Genomic DNA, 24,473 nt, shown 5'->3' on the forward strand with positions numbered 1-24,473 from the left:
TCAAAAAATCCTAGCTTTGGAACTCTGGGAAAGGTGAGGATAACATCTGAGTGTTGCTTGGCATTGCACTCGATAGAGAATAAAAAAATAGTAAAACTCTTTTCCAGTTTCTGACAATGTACTGTAATACCTGTGTCATGGTGAAGAAAGGGACAGTCTTGCCTGAAATGGAAAGCTAACATTGATTTTCCTCAATCTTAAAATGGCTTCATAAGGTGTAGTATCATTCTAGAAGATTCTGGAAACCAAGAAGAACAGTTTGTCAGGTGGTAGGAAACAGCGGGAGAAAGTAGAGCAGGTGATACTTGGGAGACATTATGTTTGACAAACATGTGTACTACTACCCCAGTGTGGTCCCTGCATGCATTACAAGCCCACTTCCCTACAATCTACTCATATTCCCTGAGGAAAGGACTGGTAAATCAAAGTGAAACATTGCAAGTTCCAGTAGGGTCAACTAGGTTAAGGCAGGGCTCCAGCACTGAAGTGTAAGGCAGGGAAATGGATCCCAAACCTCTTATTAACTCATCCACTGAGGACTGACAATAGCAAAGGCTGCCCCGCTGTGGCAACTAGCGGAACTACACCTCGCCATTGGATGATATTTGGGTCACCAAAATATATTTCCCAACCTGGCCAACATGGCTCTGGTACAGGTAGGGATCCATCGGGATAAGAAAACATAGTTCAGGTCAAAGTATTGTTAATATGAATCCCTTGATATGGTTTAAACTGTGTGCTTCCTCTCAGAAGCCAAAGGAAATGATTCAAACCATGTGTCAAAACGCAGTTTTTCAGTTTTCAAATTGAAAAGCTCTTCAGAGAAGTAAATTTAGTTTCCACATATATTTTCCAGAATTTATTTTTTATTTCCCTCAGAAAAAAATGAAAGGTTCAGTCTAGCTGGTTGGTTTGTTCATTTACCTTCTAAAATTCTTCCTATGGCCTTGATCATTATATTTAGAAATAATGAAACAGAACTAGATCATAGTGATCAGAACCTTCCCGGTACAAGGCTATTCTCAGACTCGTCCTCAGACAACGGTGGAAGTGGCCTTCACTTGTTCAGATGCTCGTTCAGGTGGTACTGGGGAAACATTTTGGGCAGCTCTCTGGAGACTAAAAGGGTTAAAGTTTCTAAAAATGCTTAACTTAAATCAGGTGGGTATTTAGGTGCCATAAAAATCCAACTTAATTTTTAGAAAGGCTGAAACTTAGAATATCATGCCTGAATTCTTATACCATGAGCATTTTTCCAAAAGTACAATTGCTTCAAGAGGTATAAACTCAATTATAAAATAAGCCATGGAGACGCAATGCACAGTACAGGGAGTATAGTCAATAATATTGGTAATAACTGTATGGTGACAGATGGTAACTAGACTGAAAAAAAAAAAGGAAATTACCTTTAGGAGATGAAGTCCTTGGGGGACGATTTGTCATCTCTCATCATCTTTGTTATGAAGTAGATCAAGAACAAGGGAGCGTCACCCACATTGTATACTTGGCCACACATATAAACCAATTCTCTAATCTTATTACTATACAGTACAAAAACAATCCACGTATAAATAAGCTTCTGCTTTATTTGCTCATCTGCATTAGAATCAAATGAGATGATAAACCCGCAGGGCAATAGGTGATTCCATTTATGACATCAGAGTAACATTTTTCATGCAGGTAACGGAAGTTCTTGTTTCACAGTGCGGCTGCTGTAAGTTAAATTGATTCAATTTAATTAACAAGCATTTACTCAGTGCCTACCTGTGAATATAGCACTATACTAGCACTATACTAGGCATACAAAGGAGTTAAAAGGCATGATCCCTGCTCATAGGGAGCTTCCAATCTGGAGAGGAAAGATGATCCATGCATTACAGGAAACAGTAAGAACTGTTAAAAATCACAGGAAAGTCTGTGTAAATCATAGACTCTGAATTAAAGACATGAGGGCCCAAGGAAACCTGCTGAGGAGAGATACATTTGGGAATGGAGGCCAATCTGGAAAACTGGACCAAAGGAAGAACCTCTTGAATTTGTATCACGGCAAGTGATGAGCAAATGGGTTGGCAGAGGAACAGGAGATCATTTCACAGCCAGATCCAGAGTGAAGAAGGAAAAACTCAAAGACATGGAAACAAAACCCAGCAAGTCAATTGCAGGAAATGGCAGGCAAATTGGCTTAGCTCTGGAAAAGGACGCTGTGGGTGACTAGATGTAACTGAAGTCACATAACAAGTCCAGCTGAGGGCACTTGGCCTCTTCAAAGTCAATTCAAACTTTGAATAAATACTAATGCTTAAACACATCCATAAACTGAGCCCTCCCCCCCATAAAAGTATACGTTTTCCCAACCTTAACAAAAAAGCAAAGACACATCGTGGAATATTAGAATCTAAACTCAGGTGATGTGATCATTGGAGGTCACGATCAGGCTGTGAAGAAGTTGCAATTGTGTACAACTGTCTTAAAAAAAAATCAAAACTCACAAAGAGGTAGGTTGTCTATGACCCATGTACTTCCTCAAACTGAGAGAACTTCAACCCTGTGCTACTTAGACCTCTATTTCCCTTAGGATTTTTCTTTTAAAAAGCCCATTCCTTTTTATACTGAACCACCAGCAAATAAAGAGTCTTGAGTGTGAAGTTGAGGGAGCCCTGGAGGGAGAGAGAGGAAAAAAAAATGGAAAACAAGATGTTGGTTTTAAACTGTGATTTAGTGAATAATTACAATGAATACTTTATGAAAATATTTCTGAACTCTGAAGGAAAAAAAAAAAAAGGTGAAATATCTCTGTTCCAAGGCAAAGAATACTAAGGCAGAAGGAGTCTATAACACAGAAGTCCATATGAGCGAAGTATTTTTAATTAACCCAAATGGTAAACCAGTAACCTGTTTTGCTGGATCACATTCACTCTTAAATCAGTTTGCTGGAAGTGATGTCAGGGAAATCAGGGGAGAAAGTGCGGGTGCAGGAGCAAATCCCTTCATTTGGAACAAGGTGGAGGTTGTCCCTGCTGAACTAGGACTGACAAGGCCTTGACTGACCGGCATGACCTTGACAATCCATGAGGGTTAGAACAAGGGAACAGCAACTTCACGATGCTTGTCATCTTGACTTTTACGTGAGTCATTGGTTTTAAACAGCAAGGTGAGGAGTACTTCTGGGTCCCAGCGTGTCTATGAAAGTTACTGGCCACCAGCAGCCGCAGCTGTTCAAGAGAGGGAAAGAGAGAGAGAAAAGATGAAGAAGCAAGTGACAATTGAGCTTTCACTGTGCTTAATGTTCTGAAAGAGGTGATCTTTGAAACCCATATCTTCCAAATGTGCCCCACACTGCTGTAATATTTAGTATTTTTATATTCAAAATATTTCCATATTTCTTATTTTCAGGATAGTGAAAATGAGATTACTTCTCTTTTTATAAAATCTATTCAGTACTATTTATATAATTAATATAAAAACGTACCCTTTAAAAATTTTTCCAGTAAAAGAATTCCTCATGGGCCAGTAGGAATTCAGTTGGTGTTTAATTGAATGATAGTAAATTCTGAGAAAGCAACTATGAATAAGATAGTCTCTTCCTTTACAAAGGTTGTACACATTTTTAAGTACAAATTATGGGAAAATATCAAATAAATAGCATGCAATAGGATTATATCATTATTTAAAACAACAAAGGTAACAGTAAGCTTTACCTAGAATTCAGATCTTAAAAGTCAGAACTTTTCCCTCACTACTCTAAACACTCATTTGCTCATGTTAAGTTATAGTCACAATCTGGAGGAAATACAAGAGCAGAGAGGACATGTGTGACATATTTGCTTCCAACTCTAAGATGCCCAAGGGGCTCACTTCGGCTTTAAGGACACACAGAAACCAAGAGTGAAGGGATGGAAAAATATATTCCATGCAAATGGAAACCAGAAGCAGGTATAGCTACATTTATTTCAGACAAAATACATTTTAAGCCAAAAATGGTAACATGAGATACAGATCATTTATTATGTAATGATTACATTATTATGCAATGACATAATATATTAAATAATACTTCATTACATAATAATTATGCTATTATGTAACGATTAAAGAAGACACTTATAAATGGAGAGATCACTCATGTTAATGGATGAGAAGAACTAATACCGTGAAAATGCACATACCACCCAAAGCAATCTACAGATTCAATGCAATCCTTATCAAAATTCCAATGGCATTTTCAAAGAAATAGAAAAAACAATCCTTATATTTGATGGAACCACAGAAATATCCCAAATAGCCAAACAATCTTGAGAGACAACAAAGCTGGAGACCTCACACTTCCTGATCTCAAACTATATTACAAAGCTACAGTAATTAAACAGTATGGTGTTGGCATCAAAACAGACAGTAAGATCACTAAAATGGAACAGAGAAACGGGGCATAAACACACACACATGGCCACTTAGTTTTTGGCAAGTACTAGAAATACACAATGAAGAATGGATATTCTCTTCAATAAATAGTGCTGGGAAAACTGGATATCTACATAAAAAAGAATGAAACTGAACCCTTATACACAAAAATCAACACAAAATATAAGACCTTATACCATAAAACCCCTAGTAGAAAACCTAGGGGAAAAAATCTCCTTGCCCTTGGTCTTGGCATGATTTTTGTATTTGACACAAAAAACAAAAGCAACAAAAGTAAACATTAAACTAAAAAGCTTCTGCACAAAAAAATAAATAAATAAAAAATAAAATAAAAATAAAAAGCTTCTGCACAGCAGAGGGAATCATCAATAACATGAATAAGCAAGCTATGGAATGGGGGAGACTATCTGCAATTTGAGAAGGGGTTAATATCCAAAACAGACAAGGAAATGAAACAACTCAACAACATAAAAACCAAATAACCTAATTTAAAATGGGAAAAGGACCTGAATAAGCATTAATTCAAAGAAGACATACACGTGGTCAATATTTGTACATGAAAAGGTGCTTGAGATCACTATCAGGAAAATGCAAACCAAACCACAATGAGATAGCACCTCACGCCGGCAGGATGTCTATTATCAAAAAGGCAAGAGACAATCAATGCTGGCAAGGATGTGGAGAAAAGGGAACCACTGTGCACTGGTGGTGGGAATGTAAAGTGACATGGCCAGTATGGAAAACAGTATGAAAGTTCCTCAAGAAATTAAAAATAGATCTATCCTATGAGCCAGCATCCTACTTCTGGGATATATATCCAGGGGAAATGAAATCATTAATTTGTGTTCCCACGCTCACTGCGGCACGGGAGGATAAAAACGACATCTACGGAGAAATGGAGAAAGAAAATGGGATATATGTGTATAATATCATAATAATATAATAATATTCAGCCTTATAAAAAAGGAAATCCTGCCATTTACAACAATGTGGAAAGTAAAATAAGCTAGACAGAGGAAGACAAACACTGCGTGGTATCACTTATATGTGGAATCTGAAAAAAAAGAAAAAAAAAGTCAAACTGATGAACACAGAGAGTAGCATGGTGGTAACCAGGAGCTTGGGGGTGGGGGGGGATAGGGCGAGACTGTAGAAGGGCACAAATTTTCAGTCGTAGGATGAATAAGGTCTGAGACTATTATGTGTAACACAGTGAACTATAGTTGATGATCCCACATGATATAATTGAAATTGGCTAAGAGAGTAGAACTTAAGCCTTTACACCAAAAAGAAAAAGGAAATATGTAAGGTAAGGGATGTGTTAATGAACTCAGTGGTGGGAGTCCTTTCATAATGGATATGCGTATCAAAGTGCACGTTGTATGCTTAAATATGTATTATAATTTCATTTGTTGAAGCTGGAAAAATTAAATGCAATTAAAGACACAAATAGCTTAGTAATGAAAAAAATAAATAAATCTAAGACAAGTGTAATACAAGAACAGAGCACTGGAAATTGTTACATCTGCTCCGGTTGCCATAAAGGTCAGCCAATATAGAAGGAGAAGCATTGAAAGAACTACAGAGAAATGGGGCTCAGCTCTGCTCACTTCTAAACTTGGGGCAAAACGTGGCCTGAATCCATACATACCACTCTGTGATTCATTTGTGTGGACTAATGAATTTACTTATTTATTTTCTACTTAAATCCATTTGGGTTGGGTTCTATTACTTACATAGGGGGAAAGTCCTGGTAATGGTAAAGTTTTTTTGTTTTTTATTTATTTATTTATTTATTTTTATTTGTCAGAGAGAGAGAGAGCGCGCACAGACAGACAGAGTGGCAGGCAGAAGCAGAGGGAGAAGCAGGCTCCCCGCTGAGCATGGAGCCTGATGCGGGACTCGATCCCGGACACCGGGATCATGACCCGAGCTGAAGGCAGCCGCTTAACCAACTGAACCACCCAGGCATCCCTGGTAATGGTAAAAGTTTTAAAGTTAAGAATGAGGGGAAAGTTTGAAAAAATTTCCTCTAAACTTCTTAGACATCACTTTTCCATGAGGAATGCAGAGCGTATAGGGGATCTTGGCAAATAGGCATATACCTTACTGGAGTGTTTTTAAATTAAGGAGGTTACCAAAAAAAGAGATTAATGATTTAGAAAAGATTCCAGGAAATCAACAGTGGTGGGTTCAGAAGAGCCTAATATTATCTTCCCTGGGTATCCATCTATGTATAAAAAGGGTCCCACTGAGAAGGAGACACTCTGCATTTGGGTCTATTTTTTTATATATAAAAGATTTTATTTTTATTTATTTATTTAAGAGAGAAAGCATGAGTCCGGTAGAGGGGAAGGGCAAAGGGAGAAGCAGACTCCCTGCGTAGCAGGGATCCCAACACGGGCCCGGATCCCAAGACCATGAGATTATGACCTAGGCAGAAGGGAGACACTCTGCTGATTGAGCCACCCAGGTGTCCCTTGTGTCTGCTATTTGATTATGACTATATAGATGTCATCTTCATCTTCTGTCAATTTACAAAGTCACCTTTCCATTACCACTGCCAAGTTTACACGTCTGAATTTTCCTTTCTCTTGCCTTTCCCCTGCTGGAAAACAACCAAACCTCCTAGATATGAAGGCTAAGAGGGTGAACAGACTCACGGCCATAACACCACATGCATCAAATGCCCCATTTAGAGAGGTGGGGGGAAGGGGAAGAGCATTTTTCTGTAGGGGGAAAATTGCAATCATCAACATTCCTCCAACCTGCTCGGGCAGCTGCCATTTTCTTGTTGCGCAATTTGTTCTCCAAAGCTTGCTATACAATACAAAAAGGAAAAGAACGTGAGCTTTCCTGGTATTTCCTACTACTTGCCGTTAATAAAGATAATATGTTAATGAAATAAATTATATCCTACCTGTTTCATCTTCTTTTTTAGATCCAGATTTGCTGCCTTCTGGCCCTTTGCAGTAGCATTGAGGTAATAGATGGTCAAGCTACATTTTTAAAATAATAAGATTTATGGTTATTTTTTAGTTTGAGTCTTCTTAAATTTACATCCACTAAATCATAGAACACTGGGGCACTGGAATGGACTTTAAGATATGTTCTACTCTAATCTTTTATTGTACAGATGAAAGACTGAAGTACACAGAGAAAAGAAGTACATTTGGGACATGATTACTAGGGGTGACCTGGGAAGATGGGAGCCAAGGGGGTCATCTTCCACAGCCCGGCATTCTGTCTACCATACCCCGCCGTCTAACTGTAGCTTCTTCTTGGAAATGTACTAGTATCGGTTGAAATCATAATTGAAAGTAACACTTCAAGTTGACATTAATCTCCTGAAGCATAGGGAATGTGTAGAATAAAAAAACTGACTTTCTGCTTTAAATTTCCTCCTTTGGCTTTTATAGCAAAGAATATAACCCTCCTCGTCATAGTTCACTAACATGGGTTTTTTTTATTTCCACAGGATGTATTGTTTGCATTTCTCCCTTCTTCGAAAAAAAAAATGTTTTATAAAGGAATATTCCTAACTTGTAGTTGACATTTACATTTCTAGAAAGAGCAAATTCCAGCCAAACATTTGTATAAAAATAAATATGTTCATCTTCATTTAAAGCAAAACAAACAAACAAAATGCAGTTAAAAAAAAAAAAAAGGTAACTGGCATTGCTCTCTGTTGCAAATAGCTAGATACTAAACACATTTCCTCTACTCCCCAACCATGCCAGATTATATCCTTTATGAGCCATCTGGTGCTAGCAACACAATTATTGATATGGTTTAGCTGGGTTTGTTTATCTCTTATATGAGTGATGGGAGTTTGAATGCAATTATGTACATGAAAGCGTTTGGTACACTATTTGGCATGAAGTAGGTGCTCAATAAATGTGTGTGTGTGTGTTACATGGATGTTTATAGAAAAGTACCTGGATTTGGAGGATAAACCCAAAGACCTCACAAGTCACTTGTAGTTCTAGAATTCTCTAGTCTCCAAAGGAATGAACCCGGCTACAGAGAAGTAACCTGAAATCTACTCATTTACCCAAAAACCATCCAAGCTGATGTAATATGATCCATTGGGGAAATTCAAAATGCGTATAATGTGTAACATTCTCTAATTAAAGGTAATAAAGAGCCAAGCCAATTGCATGAGCCCCAGGAACTGGAAGATGAGATCTCAGGATTTGAAAAATCAAGTCAGCAATAAACTGAAATTGGGTTTTAAATCAGAACCTCAGAACTATAATCAGCCTTGCAGGACATCTATTTGACCTCATATCCTGCCAGCTTTTCACTACACAATCTGTACCAAGGCTTGGCAAACTGTAGTCTTTGGGGCAGAAATGACTCCCAGCCTGTTCTGCATAGCCTATGAACTAAGAATGGTTTTTACACTTTTCCATGGTTATGTTAAGTACTTACATAATACCCCCAATTTCGTCGTTTGACCCATCCAACCTCATAGATCAAGGATTTGGCCCTTTAAGAAAAAAATGTGCCGACCATGGGAATAGACCATCCCTGCCCAGTGACTTCGAGATCTTCTGTATATTCTGTAATTTTCCATTCATCCCAAACTCAGTGTTTGGTGCTTCAAAGACTTAGGGGGGATGAGAGATGAGAAATAGGACATGGGTTTGAACGGACTTATTAGGCACTTGATTTGGGGGTAGGTCTTCCTTGTCGTATCAATCATGGGATTGATGAGGCCAACCCTTTCAGGTTATAGTGGAAATTAAATGATTAATGTACAGGTAGTGCCTGGAACACAGGCAACGTTAGTTCTTCTTCCACACTCAGCTTGTTAAATCTTCGATCGGTGGTATTAGAACAAGGTTGCTCCTTTGCTTAGAAATAAATCTCTCAGTAAGTTAAGACGATAGTCATAAAATCTGACATTAAGTTTTGTTGGATTTTATTTTTTTAATATAGGATCTCATTTATACCACTAAATGGCCTTGACTTTTAAAAAACCAGGTGATACTTCACGTGGTCCCAGAAGCCACTGTCCCATGAAAACTTAGAAAAGAGAAATCACTTCAAGGGCCATCTGGTGAAACAGGCTGCATCCGGCAGGTCCATTTCTAACACATGTGCACCAGAGACTCACTACCAGATTCTGAATGCTACCCCACCATGGAGGTTCTCTAAAAAATAATGTAATCTGCTTTACTGTTGAATTATCCCCCTGGGCTATTAGCTCACCCTCAGAGAAGGGGTCCAACGTAAAGAGGTTGGATTTATTGTCCACCTACTATTACCATTTTGCTATACTATGCTCTTTCTTACGTAAGGAAAATTACTTTAATGATGACACCTGTTGTCTCTGATGTGGCCCATTACCATGAAGATGACTGACCATCACAAAGATGATGCTAACAACTTGGCCCAGAACCCAATTCATGTACTTCAAATGATTGTTTTCAGAAGATTTCCTAGTTTTACCTTTTTCAAAAACAAGCCCCACCCTTTCCATCAGCTTTGTTTTTAAAGTGTTTCTGAGGGTGGTTTCCTCCCTGCCTCCCTTGAGAGAGAGAACGCAATGGTGGTTTCAGACTTTCTGTTTGAGAGGGCTTCAGGGGTTGAAAGGAAGGTCTAGCGCATTTTTTTTAAAAGCTCTTTGACAGTAAGCATATATTTTACCTCAGAATGTAATTTTATCTCTGTGGTGGTCAAGAGAAGCCAATGCAAGTTACATGGAGACAAAAACCCCCTCCCAAGGATACCCTTTGGACATCACCTCTGACTTTTGAAGGGATAGACTAGGTGAGCTTTCCAAGACCCTTCTGACTCTCTGATTGTATTTTTGTGGACACACACTTGCTGACGGCCTTTCAGGAACAAGGACACGGTACCTAAAATATAGCCTATAGGGTCCCCAGAGGGAATACTAAATCAGAGGCTCATCATTTCTATGTGTTCCCAGCCATCTGCTTTATGGAACAAGAGGTGGGGGCCCGGAGACAGGGGGAAGCTCAATGTGCTGATTAGATCTAGCATTTAGCATTTATGTTTCCCTTGCTTTAGCTGTTTACTGATAATTATTTTGGTTACTTGGGAACAAATCTTATAATCCTAGGCAGGCAAAGACAGATGCAGATGGCTATGAATTACATCCAATAGGATTAGAAAATGGCTCATGAATTTCAGCCTCTCACCACCATGTAATTCAGCCCTGAATTTGGGGAGATTACAGCACAACCCTTAGAGAGCGTGGGAAAGCTTTAAAAAAAAAAAAAAGAAAGAAAGAAAGAAAGAAAAAAAAAAGCTGAAATTTACAAGGAGCCATTCTTCATTACAAAGACCCTGTCTATGAGTGGAGAAGCACATACACCATAACCAAAATGATAGCGATGACCAATCCGGGATTAGAAAGCTGCCTCAAGATCTTCGCCATCCAGCTTGGGAAATCATGCTCCAATGTTTCCCCAATGACTTCGAACATTCTATTTTTGCCACTGGGGAAAAAAAGAGGGGCAGGGGAGAGAGGTTTATTTACAACCTAGGTAAAAACCACGATGACAGCAAAAAAAACTAGAAATCGTTCTCAAACACCACCTCAGGGCTCTTTCAGGTTGGGAACCTAATGTTTAGCCCCAGCTCCGGGCACTCTGACCTCTTATTGTCAACATGTGGGTGAGGGAGGAGACATGGTATCCCAACAGAAACACACAGTTGAGCAATTAGGAATTTAACCACAGCATTAGGAGAAGGTTTTTTAAAGCTGTATTTCTAAGATTTTGATTGAAATATATTTTATAAATAGCTCATAACTCTACCCCTCAGCCAGCTGTCCTTGTTGGGGAACACTCCCTTTGGGCTGAATAAATAGTGCACTCGAATTGTTTAATTAGCCTTGGAAATGAACATAAAGAAGAGCTTAACGGAATAAAGTTCACAAATAATCCAATATCTCTCCCATGCAATAGCTGCTATCTCATTTTCCACAGACTGCTTTTGTGGGAGTTATTAATAGGTAGCCACACTGAATGATGAGCCCTTTCTCGCTCTGCCATTTCTTGCGGACAGGCCCTAATGACTGGGGCTCAGTCCCACTACAAGGAACAGAAAATGCGAAAAGAAGGAAAATAAGCCTGAAAAGCAGAAATCCTTAATGGGTTTGTTCTCAGCCCATTAAGGTAAGAATCAAACTTTGTAAGCTAGAAAAATGAGAGCAGGAAGTCTGTCTTATCTTCGGGCATAATATTCAGAATTATAAAGTAATGCCCATCATGTCAAGCTATTTTTTCTGTGTGTGCATATTGATTTGACTGTGAAAGCTGTAATTCTCAGAAAAGAAGATTAGGTTATTTATCGCCAAGTGGTATGTATCTTCAGAATAAAGGTTGGTATAACACTTCATATTCTGGTTTTGCTTTTGTTTTTTGACCTTTATACATTCTCACCTACTAGACAGACATGAACTACAAGTTCCAGATGATTTTTTTTTTTTTTTTTTTTTTTTGCTCATGGTCTAACTAATAACAGCTTTTGAAAGACTGAGAATAACCCCAAGTATCTAGTCAAGAGTTAGTTACTGAACTGCCGAGGTGCAAGTTTCGCTTCACAAATTACAAATCTGCACCTAGCAAGACCTGTCTGTATTAAGGAGGAATGTAGCTTGCAGACCATTCAAGATGATATCAGTTTATTCCACTAAGATTTCTTTGTCCTCATCCATTCGAACTGGTCATGCTTTTCTCCTAGACATGGGGGCTACAGCTCGAGTGGACGACAGGCAAGCACGAGGGAAGGTAAGACCATCCACTCTCCCTTCTCCAACTTCTTGGGCTGAGGCTGATGACTGTGGTTAGAATGGGGGGACCGGAATTTTACAAAATGTTCTCTACCCACAAAGGTCTTCTCTGCATCCAGACTGTCCCAATTTCAAAGTCATTAGCATCTCTGGGGATTTTCCCCTTTCGAGGTCTGGCATCTTAATGGGAGTCCAGATCTCTTACTTCTATACAAACTAAAGAAGCAACTACTGATCCCTAAAATTCCTTTTTTTTTTCTGACAGTTTAGCCAAAGTGTGCCACATCCCAACATCCCCAGAAGTCCTTTTCAGTCTGCTGTGACTCTATGGTCAGATGAAATGACACTGCACGTAAGGTCCTATGGGCATGGATAGCTCCACCACCCTGTATTAGAATGTCTATGAGCAGACCTGTCTTGCCAGTGGGCCGAGAGCTTCCAGGACCAGAATCAGCGTCCAGTTTACTCCTACATTTCCTCTAATGCTTAATGCATAAGCAGTCGTTATTCTATCATTCCTTCAGATTACTGGCCAACACTCTACTGTGTTTAGACTCATAGAGTTGAAAATATTCTATCCCCAACCTCAAGAAGCCAGCAACACTATTAAAACACACACACACACACATAAAATATAATAGCAAATAAATAATAAAATAGCAGCACCACAATGTAAAACAGAAGTAAATATAAATATAAAAGTGTCACGATACAATATAAATCTGCACTTACTGTACGATCTCAGTTATTTTTAAAAGCTGCATAAAATGAAAACCAGAACACAACATGCCGAAATGTTGAGAGTTGTTATTTCAGTTGGTAATCTTTGGGGTTATGAGAACTGTTTATTTTCGTGTAGAAATGTTTCTATAGTTTCCAGGTTTTCTAGGATGAACACACAATACCTTGGCAGTAAGATGAAAATACATACAAACATAATTACGGTGATACTGACATGGAGAGAATGGAGAGCCTAGAGAATTAGAAATTGTTCAGAATTATTAGCCTGGGGTTGGGGGAGAAACATCATGTCAGCCAATATGGTAGAGCAATTAGAGAATTTTTTTCTTAATTGGGATTGCTGAACTGTTTAAGGTAAATCCAGTTAACAGTCTATTGGAATAATTTTCTGGAAAATTCACACTCCTTAATCAGCTCTCAGGAAACCACAACAAGCTAGAACACCTCATCAAATTGCTTTACAGAATGGGTCTTCTTCCAAGGAATAGAGCCACCTTACCTGAGGAAAACATACCTGTATCTGGGAGGGATTAGCCATCACTGTGTCTCTTGTGGGGCCCCCCATTAACCTACCTCAAATGCATGTTTGCTGCCCACCCAGCTGCCACATAGGGTCAGACTAGACAGGCTGAGCAAACCACCCCAAACTCAGGATCCCTAGGATGGCCAAACCGTGAGGCTCCTATTAATGCATGTTTTCTCACCTCATTCCTAGTTTCTGGGCAGAGCAAGCCTTTTAAACATTTAAGTCCAAACAAAGAAACAAAGCATACTTTTTTTTGCTCCTAAATGAGGACGCTGACATGAGAAATAGACTATTTAAGTAAGATAGAAATACCCCTTTCCTGACATGCTACTGAAAATATATAAAATTTTCTTGATCTCAGAATCTTGATACATAGGCAGAAATTTTGCCTAAGTTTGCCAATTGGAAAACACTTGATCAAAATCAGAGAGTACGCCTTAGATACGATCTCATCTTTTTTTCATTAAGTTAATAGTAACTGTGTGTGATATAAAGAGAGGCAGAGGAGTTAGGCTCAAAAGGCTAAAACTGTGTGGTCATGGTACAGGTCTAGCTCAATGGTTATCTTTCACAGGAAAGTACTTGTGCCATCCATGTGGACCTCGTGGGGTTTCCCTTCGTTTGATAGATTTTTCTGAGAAAGATCGACTTGCCACTAGAAAGCGAAAAGCACATCTAAAACTCCACGTGGATATTCACTTGCATGGGTAATTTGCAAGTAACTTAAGTCTTTGAATGGCTTATCTGGTGAACTTTATACCCAGAGATTCATTAGACATTTATTAAGACCAAGCTCTTCTTCAAGACTGCAATTCCATATTTAGTCTCCAGATGTCACTGTCTGCACTATTTACTTCATCCCAGGGTGGGTTGGGGGGGCGGAACTGATCAGGATTTGTCAACATCAGCTTCCTAAGTATGACAGAACTCCAGTAGTTTCTGCCCTATCAGCTGGCTTAACATTTTCCTTTTTTTTTTTTTTTTCAGCAAAGCAGTAACTCCTCAAACTATTGTTAGAGTGAAAATGCCTTTATACTTAAGTCTGTGAGCAATGAAATTTTGACTTTAATAACTTGGCATCTGACAGCAAGATGGGCTCATGCTTGTCACCCACGTGGCTTATCACGTTCACGTTTCTTTCACTTGGGAAGGAGAAAGAAATCAAATGCATGCTGACCAGTGACTCAACTGGCAGAGATTCTTTGGGGGGACTTGTGGTAGGTTCATTTCATTTCTTGTTTTTTAAGAGAGAGGGCAGAGGAGAGGAGGGAGAGAAAGAATCTTAAGCAGGTTCTACGCCCAGTGTGGAGCCTGGTGAGTGCAGAGCTCAATCTTACCACCCTAAGATCACCTGAGCCAAATTCAAGAGTCAGACGCTTAACCAACTGAGCCACCCGGCGGAGGGGGGTGGGGTGGGTGTCCATGATAGATTCATTTCTTTCTTTCTTTCTTTCCTTTTTTTTTTGGTAGGTTCATTTCTAAGGCCCTATTTAGGGAATGAAATCTCAGTTCCTCAGATCCCAGGGGCTTTGTTTCCTTGAAAAGTGTCACAGACAGAATTTGGTCATAGAGAACTGGAGAAAAAGTCCATTTCAGTTTGGATCAGAGAAACTGACTGACTTTTCATTACTGATGTGAACGATTTATCCTTGTTATTTTGAGAGATTATACGTGCTGCACATTATCCTCAATGTTTTACTGGCATGTAGCATTATGGATTATAAAATGTAGGACCCACTTTTTATTCATAATTATCTAATAATGATCCCATTTCTACATAGCTTGTGCAATAATCTACTTTTAATTAATTATATCCTATTGGGGATGACCTAGCGATAACTTCTGAATTTTGGACGTGTTGGCCTAGCATCAGGAAAATTTTCACATCCCCACCAGCATAATCATCAAACCTTGCTCTTTGCTACCCTCTTATGGCTCTGATTTATTGTCCGTATTTTACCCAGGTAAAGCCCGGGTGCACACAAATCATCTTCCCTTTTACGATTCCCAAGTAGGAAAAATCGAGGGACTTGCCTAAGAATCTCCATGTTACCTCATGAGCCTGACTGCCCAAAGAATCACATTTCTACAGACCAAAATGCCGCTGTTGGTGGGGTGGGGGGTGGGGCAGGGGGAAACAAAACTCATAGGAGAGACTATTCCTAGTTCCACGCCTGGAAGAAAACAGCATTTTCAAAGGCCAGAACCTGAAGGGGCCACAGTCAAAAGATGGCGGCAGCGACACGATCATGTACAGGACGGGCATGGTGGACAGGAAGAGGATGAGCAGCAGCATGCCCAGGTAGAAGTTATTCGATCTGGAAGCTTTGAAGACCCTGGCCTCAGGGACGTTGCAACACATCACGGCCCAGCACTGGAAGTACATGGATGTGTGGAGTCGAAGGATATTGATGCCTGGAAGGCTGGGAGCGAAGAAGGAGCCCATCCTGGAAAGACAAACGTGCCTCTGCTCAGTCCCAGTCTTCTCTTCGTTGGTAACAGAGTCACACAGCACCTGCTCACGTCACATCATGTGTAAACGTAGCGCAGCGTCCGACCCACAAACCCGTTTTTATAAATAAACCTGACTGGTCAATTTCCATCTTCTGTGCACATTTTACCATCTCTCCATTATCCAGGAAATGCCTATGGGATTGTCGCATGGCAATTATGCCGTTCGCTAACGATATCTGTTCTCGTTAATAAACTTAAACTACACCAGAGAAAACAATGTATCACATGTATTTTTTTATTTTTATTTTTTTAAAAGATTTTGTTTATTTGACAGAGATCACAAGTAGGCAAAGAGGCAGGCAGAGAGAGAGGTAAGCAGGCTCCCTGCTGCACAGAGAGACCAATGGGGGGCTCAATCCCAAGACCCTGAGATCATGACCTGAGCTGAAGGTGGAGACTTTTACCCACTGAGCCACCCAGGTGCCCCCGTATCACATGTATTAAATTCTCTCTTCTACTTCTCAGATTTCCTCTAATACTCAAATCATTGATTAATAAATTCAGAAATTTAACTTCTCTTTAATATAACTGCCCCTGAAAGCACTCATTCTATTCAAATAAACTGTACATCTAGATTATTTTTCTTATAGCTAATTAATTTTTGCTTAATGGAAGAGAAAAAATTCAAATAAATTTATCTTTTTCTGATGCTATCCTCTATTAGCTCTGTAGCTATTATGGTGTTTTAGAGCTAATGTATTTATGCCCAATAATAGACAGTGTTTTCTTAATAGTGTATAGGAATCTTTATGTGTTTGAGATGAAAATTCAACACATTCATTTAATTTAATCTGTTTACTTTCTTACTTCAGAAAGAATTTTTGTCCTAGAAATTCACTGCTTTGTGCATCTGATTTTTAGAAACTATCTTTAAATGCCACTTTTAAATAGGAAGCATTCAAGTGAGGTCACTTTTACTTGCTGGTTCAGTTGGTGATTTCAACAAAATAAATTTGAATTTTCTTTGATGAGAAAATCTATTAGCATCATAAAACCATATTAATAGCAAAGCATTGGTCCAAAACCAAAAAGAAGATAGATGTGCACTTATTTTAGAAGAATAAGCAGAGTCCTGTCTTTCAAACTGTCCCAGCTGTAATAAAGCCTTAGGCACTTCTAGTTAGGCTCAGCATTTTATATTTCCTGGATATGTAGAGTAGCTGCTTTAACTAATCCATTGCAAATTTGGTATAAATATGGGGGGGATGGGTAGGGGACAAGGGGTGAGTTAGATGAAGAAATTGTTTTCTGCTATTTCTGTAAATGAAATGATTCAAACTAGCATTAAACGATTTCATTAAAAATTGGAATCTTGCCGAAAATTAGATCGTACTGTTGGTAGGATTTCATACAACAGATCTGAATGATAGTTTAACATACTGAATGGATGGGGTGCCTGGGTGACTCAGTGGGTTAAGCCTCTTGCCTTCAGCTCATGATCTCAGGGTCCTGGGATCGAGCCCCGCATCAGGCTCTCTGCTCAGCGGGGAGCCTGCTTCCCCGCCCCCCTGCCCCGCCTGCCTCTCTGCCTACTTGTGATCTCTGTCAAATAAATAAATAAAATCTTTAAAAAACAAACAAACAAACAAAAACATACTGAATGGACCAAAGACTCTAAAGGAAGCTAAATGATTTTTTTTCTTTTAATGGTACAAACTTCAGATGCTGATCTAGCCATGCAGGTTCATCAGCTATAATATGTGTACCACTGTGATCCGGGGAGTCGACAGTAGGGGAGGCTGTGCGTATCGGGGGGTGGGGATGTATGGGAACGCTCTGTACTCTCCACTCAGTTTGTCTGTGAACCAACACTGTTCTAAAATAGAAAATTTATGAATTAAAAAAAGGTAAGAAGGTAGACTTTGGAACAGCACAGGGTATCTTTATTATAGGAGAGCAAGAGGATCCTCAAGCTTCAAGAATGGGACCAGAATTACACAGTGCTCCACTGTATCTTCAAATGCCAGTATTAGTGATGTGAGATGCTCATGAATCATTATACTTGCTCCCTTCTAAAAGGCAGGCTTGGCTATGGGATTTGTTTTGGCCAATGAAATGGTAATTATAATGAGGCATCTCACTACTAGAGACACTAAAAGCCCTGTGTAGATTCTGTTCTCATCTCTCTGCTCTCCTGACCAGTGATTCCAGATGGACCCGATTTTGCCAGTCCAGGAATCCACAGTGAAAGTAACTTGCAAGGGCAGAGCCCTCTACCAACCCACACTGGGCATGTAGAGAAAACAGGAAGTAAATGCTTCCTTTTGGAAGCCACTGAGATTTGGGGTTCTGCTGAACTGCTGCATAAGCTAATTTATCCTCAGACACAATTCTATACATTGCTTAAGATGCAGACTTACCTAAAGCCGCATCTATTTGTACTTCTATGTGTACCTGCTTCCTTCACCTGGACACATGCACACGCACACACCTGTATACGTGCATCTACAAATAAAGTTCAGATTTTCAAAATAAATATTGAAGAAATGGCTCAAGAACCATAAACTAGAAAAACAGCACACTGATACCTGCACCCTCCTGCCCATCCTGTCTTTGACTCACTAATCAGCTTGGCTCGCTAAGCCCTTTCCCCAGACTTGAGCCCATCATCTGTTAAAGATCCCTGGAATACCTCAGCTTTATAAAATGCTTTTCTTCCAAGAAGATCAAAGCAAATGAAAGCTTCTTTCACTGAGCTCTCCTTATTACTCCGGTGACACGGTACACGTCAGGTAAATTATTCACATTTGATCAACCAAGAAAATGAGGTAGTAGACGGTGACAACACTAGTGAAAGAGTACACAGAGAGACAGTGTTGGAGCAATGTCCAAACCCATCTTCCCTTGTACCGTGTTCTCTGCTGCCTCGACACCCTCCTACAAGGGAGAAAGGATATGTGTTCATCATTTTAAAATAGGATTGCAAAAACCTATGCTGTCCATTTTTAAATTAAGTGTGTCATATGAAGGTTCACTGGTCATTTGAGCCCATTTCATGACAAAAAGGATTTTACCTATAAAGTTTCACTTTGATAGCATCAGTGTAAATAACCTCCATTAATTAGAAACCCACAAAGCAACAGCTCAATGTCTCCAGTCACAAACCAAGGGAATTGAGTGTTTCTGTATGGCCAAACTCAAGTATGGGTTCCTCATGCCGTGTAGAATAGTAGCTTGCCAGGCTTGAGTCCCCTGGTACAGGGGACCCTACAGCACTTAGAACACACTGTCCACACTTCGCCCACCACACCACATCCCCATGCTTCACTAGCTTCCTGGGAGATGAGAAAAGACCATCTGTACCAAGGGTGGACCCAAAGGTCCAAATCATAGTTCTTTTGCTTCTGAAACTCTGATAAGTGTATGATGATCTCTGTACACTCAAAAAAACACCAACACTTTCTAATGTCTTCTTCAGACTAACAAGAAGCAAGACTTGACCAATACCTAAAGGATGAATACATAGAAAGGGATAGTGTGGTGATAGTGGAGAGATTTCAATAATGGGTCCACCCATGAGAAAATGGGGGAGGGTCTGTAGATATTTAAGAATCTCAACATGAACAATAGTGGACCACAGAGCTACAAAATTGTAAGTGAAACTCCTCCGGACAGCCATCACAACAGCTTTTCTGATCATGAAAATAAATTGCGAGGCCAATCTGTTGTCTTAGCGAGAGAAACAGACATGCAGCAGATGTCTACACAAATGGCACCTGCCAGGTCTGAGGGATTTGTGGCACTCTGTAAAAGCCAGGGAGTTTTAAAACTGATCCAAGGTGACGGTTTCTCATTGTTCCAGGTGTCATGTTAGCCATTTTTCTGCTGTAACTGCATAATCCCCTCCAGAAAAGGAAAGACGCAGAACTTACAGAAGCTGCTCCCTTTACGCTCTCTGCCAGTGGGCCTAGTTTGGGCCACCTTGACTTTCCTCCCTGCTTGGAGAACGGAAGATGCATTTCACTCTTTAGCTCTGGACACATGAGCCAAAACTTGCAAAATTTAGGAAGTAAGAGGATGGGAATTAAATTTTTAAACATACCAGATAATGGAGAAGATCATCTTTTTATAGCCTTCCCTTCATATGTATTGACCTAGGGAGGCACAGGAACTTCCCATGGCAGGACAATGGGGCCCTTGGCTAGTCTTAATATGACTGAAGCAAGATAATTTTAACATTTGCAGAGAGGTCCAGTCTTGCAATGGTTTAATGATTCAATCCAGCTATGACTGAAGGATTTCAGTAATATATGAAGCTTGTGCAAAACTTGTATAGTTATTGGTCCTTGTACATGGGACAATGGTGTGGTCAATGGCACACTGTGATATTAAACGTGTAAGTAGGATTAAAGAAGCTCAAGTGTAACTATCTGTGGGTTGGGTGCTCTTAGTTAAGAGTGACAGATTTCCAAGACCACATGGTCCCCAGATGAGTCACATACTGTGATTCAATTTTTAAACTCCAAAACAATTCTACTGTATCCGCTCATCTTAACCTGTCAAGGCTGACAGTGAGAATGCTTTCATTTAATAAAAGATATGACAGTCCTTTGTACATCAAAAGACATAATTCTGACGTGCAAATGGCCTGTGAAACAAGTTACAAAATAAAGATCGTATTTTTAGCTTGACCTTCCTAAAAGATGTGTTTCATCTCCACGAACTACTGGATTTGGTAAGATAGTATTTTTAAAAGTAGCAGCGAGTTATATTCTAAATATACTCAATAATGACAAAACAAAATCAGTTTCTCAGAAGAGCCTTCCATTAATTTGTTTCATCCTTAACATGCGGTTATGGGATCATTAATGTTTCACGGTTAGACCCTGGTGTCAGAGGATATAAAAGCAGAAAAAGCCTTCAAATAATCTACAAAGCAGAAACAGACTCTCAGTATTTGATAAAGGAACGCTCTGCAAAACAGGCAGGTGCCTTTGAGGATCAAGAGTTAAGATATGAAAAAATATATATACGTATTTTATATTTTTCTATATTCTATAGTATATATAATATGTATAATATACAATATATTCTATATATTCCAAGACATATATACATATATGCAACATATATACTATATATACTATATGCACTATGATATATATAATATAGCACATCCATTTTATATATATAATATTTATATTATATATATTCATAAATATATATTATATATTTAGAAATACACACATACACACACACACACACACACACACACACTAGCTTTTCCTAGCAATCCACTTTACAAAGGCAGCTGTTGAGTTAGACCCAGACTGAGGACTTCTCTAACACCAGGCTACAGTGCCTTACGCAATAATGATCTTTGAGGCTTTTCTACAAGTGCTAACACTGTCCAACAGCTGACCTACCAGATCATGCCTTGGTTGAAGATCAGAGCGAGGACATTGCCGCTGATGTCAAATTCAGTGTAGGAAGGCTACAGGAGACACAGATATTCACTGGATTAGCATATCAACTGGTGAAAATTGAAAGCCAAGGGTTTCATTCATCTTCCTGCCTACGTATGCCTGGGCTTTCAACTGCTTCCATGCAGCAACAATAGCAGAGTAACTGATATAATAAATATATATAATAAATATTTAGCAATAAATAAACTAATAAAGCACGCTTTCTAACATAGCAAAGCTCATTTTTTAAAGCAGTCATTCAATGTTGTGAAAGTGTAGACTAGCGGGCTCTCCTTACATGGCTGGGGAAAGTGAAAGTTGAAGCAACCATTTGACTATATAGATTAGAAACCATTTGACTATATAGATTAAAAATCTCATTTTTTTTTTTTAATTTGACAGACAAAGATCACAAGTGGGCAGAGAGTCAGGCAGGGCAGGTGGGGGGTGGAAGCAGGCTCCCCACTGAACAGAAAGCCTAATGCAGGGCTCGATCCCAGGACCCTGAGATCAAGACCTGAGCCAAAAGCAGAGGCTTAACCCACTGAGCCACCCAGGCACCTCTAAAAATCTCATTCTTTTAAACCCTGTAAGTCTACAGGGTTAGGATTTGTTTTAACAAATTGACCTTAAATGCTGACAAATTTTAGCAGAGATGAAACCCCCTAAATGTCCACTATTGGTTAAGTAAATATAGTGTATCTACACTGTAATCTGTACTGCACCTAATTACAATCACTGTTTGAAGAGTACTTACACACACCGGGAAAACTAGAACTTAATGTTAAACAACAAATACATAAAGTTAGACAGTTATTATTTTTATCAATGGAATATTGCAATTACGCATAAGGAAAAGACTTGAAAATGACCAACAATTAATAGGTGTTATAGGTAGGTGATGGATTATGACTTTTGTTTTCTTCCTTAAGTTTGCATATTTTAAAATATTTTTCCAAAAAATGTGAATTTCTTTTACAATAAAATAAATAGAGAGAAATACAGTACAAGTTTGAGAAGTTATTCAACTAGATAATACCCTCCCACTTAGGGCAGCAACATGAGCCTGTTTTGGGGGGCAGAGGGGCCCCTGGTAGGCACGGAGGTGGGCATCTGTCCCAGGGTGGTCTGTCCAAAGGCTTCCTGGTGACACATCAGGCTGCCTAGAAGGAAAGCTTCTATCAGTGGGAGTAATGCTACTTAGCAACCAAATGGAATTGGCTCCTGTTTAAACGGTAATAGAGAACAGCCCGTCAGGAAAACTGACTAACTGGTAGGTCACGAGGAAAAAAGAAGAAACGTGAAAAATGTAGACAGAGCACAGCAAGACCATGAAAAGAGGGGCAGGTGCCTAATCCTGTCCCAGATCCTGAAATCCGCAGGTGTGGCTTCAGACCATATGGATCCTCATAAACTTCCTCCCAACACACTCCCCCACGCAGCACACGCACACATGCTCACAGCTAGACAAACACAGTGAGATGACCTGAGTGTTGCTGTGCTCAAACCCAAGAAGTGCCCCCCAAAAAACAGGTGTAAGAAGCTGAAATAGTTCTCTGGTTTGGAAACCTGATAAAACCTTTGCAGCTTTTGGATTCTTTGCCTCAAGAGTTCTTGAAGTCAGGCCCCAAGGTTCATCATTTTCCCAAAAGGCAGCGGTACTTCGGGAAAGGATATGGGTCAAGTTTATGGGTGCCTTGTAAAAGATTCAGGGCGTTAAGCAGCGCGAATGGTTAAATAACAAGATAAATCGATGAGATGAGAGACTGCTTCTAATCTTCAGAAACGTTAATTTGGAGTCCCTCCGGCCACAGGAGGGCTTTGCTCCGGACCCCTCTTTCTTTCCCCCGAAGCCTTGTGAGCTCACAGAACACATATGACAAACACTCGGTCAGGTGGCCTCTGCCATCTGTGCTCTTGGACTAGCTCTTTTCTGTGTCAGACCAAGAGTCAACCCTTCATCTTTGGCCTTTTAGGAATGGTGCCATCATTTAACCCACCAGCCTATGTAAAATTTTAAAAATTCAACCTTTTAGAAGTATATTTTCTTTACTTTCACAAACGTATAAGCTTCTTAAGGCCATTTGAGATATATTTATAGCTAAGTGACGAGGAAAACACCAAAGACACCCTAGGAACCCTTGTTCTAATACTGTGTTTGCAGCAGGGGCAGCCGAAGGAATATAATAAATGATTTATAAATGAATGAATAAAATAAATGAATAAATGCATAAAATTCATTTTCATGCACTATTCATAAAATAAATGATTTTATTTATTTGTTTGTTGGAGAGAAAGCACACGTATGAGCAGAAGCAGGGGGAGTGGCAGGCAAAGGGAGAAGCAGGCTCCCCACGGAGCAAAGAGCCGGATGTGGGACTTGATCCCAGGACCCAGGATCATGACCTGCGCTGAAGGCAGACCCTCAACTGACTGAGCCACCCAGGTGCCCCAGGAATATAATTTTTGATGCACAACTGGACCAGATGCAGAACATGGGTACAGGGCATCCCTGGTGTGCCACATGGGTTTGTGGTCCAGACACACGTCTGGCATTCACACCTCAATACTAGACTTTGCCTTGCCGTGTCCCGGTTAGGTGAGCTGGGCCAGTTGCTTATCTTGTCAGGCCTCAGTTTCCTCACAGATAAACTGAGGAAATGAACAAGGTCAATGGTTATCACATTATGGCCCATGAGACAAATCTGGGCCACCCGCTGCTTTTGTAAATAAAGATTCATTAGAATACAGCTGCATTCATTTGTTTATGTATTCTCTGTGTCAGGCACTAAAACAGGGAAGTTTAATGGTTGGCACAGAGACCACATGGCCTGCTGAATGCGAACTCCTTTTTCCCTATACTCTACCCACAGTACTTCTAACACAGACGTGCGGGGTTTACCGCCATTCCAAACAATGCCCCGGTTCTCTGTGGACCTAAGCCGGATGCCCTACCGTTTCACTCAGTTCTGATCCTGACTGTCCAGGACTCAGCCCCACAAGACTGCCCCACTTTAGATATCAACCACAAGTTCGGTGTGTCACCTACGCTGAGTGACGGACTATACAACAGAGAATTCTCTACCTCCATCTACAAGTT

General features: G+C 39.8%; 1 protein-coding gene across 1 annotated transcript in view; it reads right to left on the reverse strand.

Moving 5' to 3' along the window:
• Window positions 1–3,044: 3,044 nt before the first annotated feature.
• Window positions 3,045–24,473, reverse strand: part of TMC1 (transmembrane channel like 1) — a 384,104-nt gene continuing 362,675 nt past the window's right edge. Inside the window, exons 21-26 of the mRNA XM_059143592.1 lie at window positions 21,335–21,402; window positions 15,662–15,901; window positions 10,764–10,889; window positions 7,340–7,418; window positions 7,188–7,239; window positions 3,045–3,212 (exon numbers count right to left, since the gene is read on the reverse strand). Coding sequence (XP_058999575.1) covers window positions 3,190–3,212; window positions 7,188–7,239; window positions 7,340–7,418; window positions 10,764–10,889; window positions 15,662–15,901; window positions 21,335–21,402 — 588 coding nt within the window. The 3' untranslated portion in view covers window positions 3,045–3,189. The remainder of the gene's footprint in view (window positions 3,213–7,187; window positions 7,240–7,339; window positions 7,419–10,763; window positions 10,890–15,661; window positions 15,902–21,334; window positions 21,403–24,473) is intronic.

Source organism: Mustela lutreola, chromosome 12, assembly GCF_030435805.1.
Source record: "Mustela lutreola isolate mMusLut2 chromosome 12, mMusLut2.pri, whole genome shotgun sequence".
NCBI lineage: Eukaryota > Metazoa > Chordata > Mammalia > Carnivora > Mustelidae > Mustela > Mustela lutreola.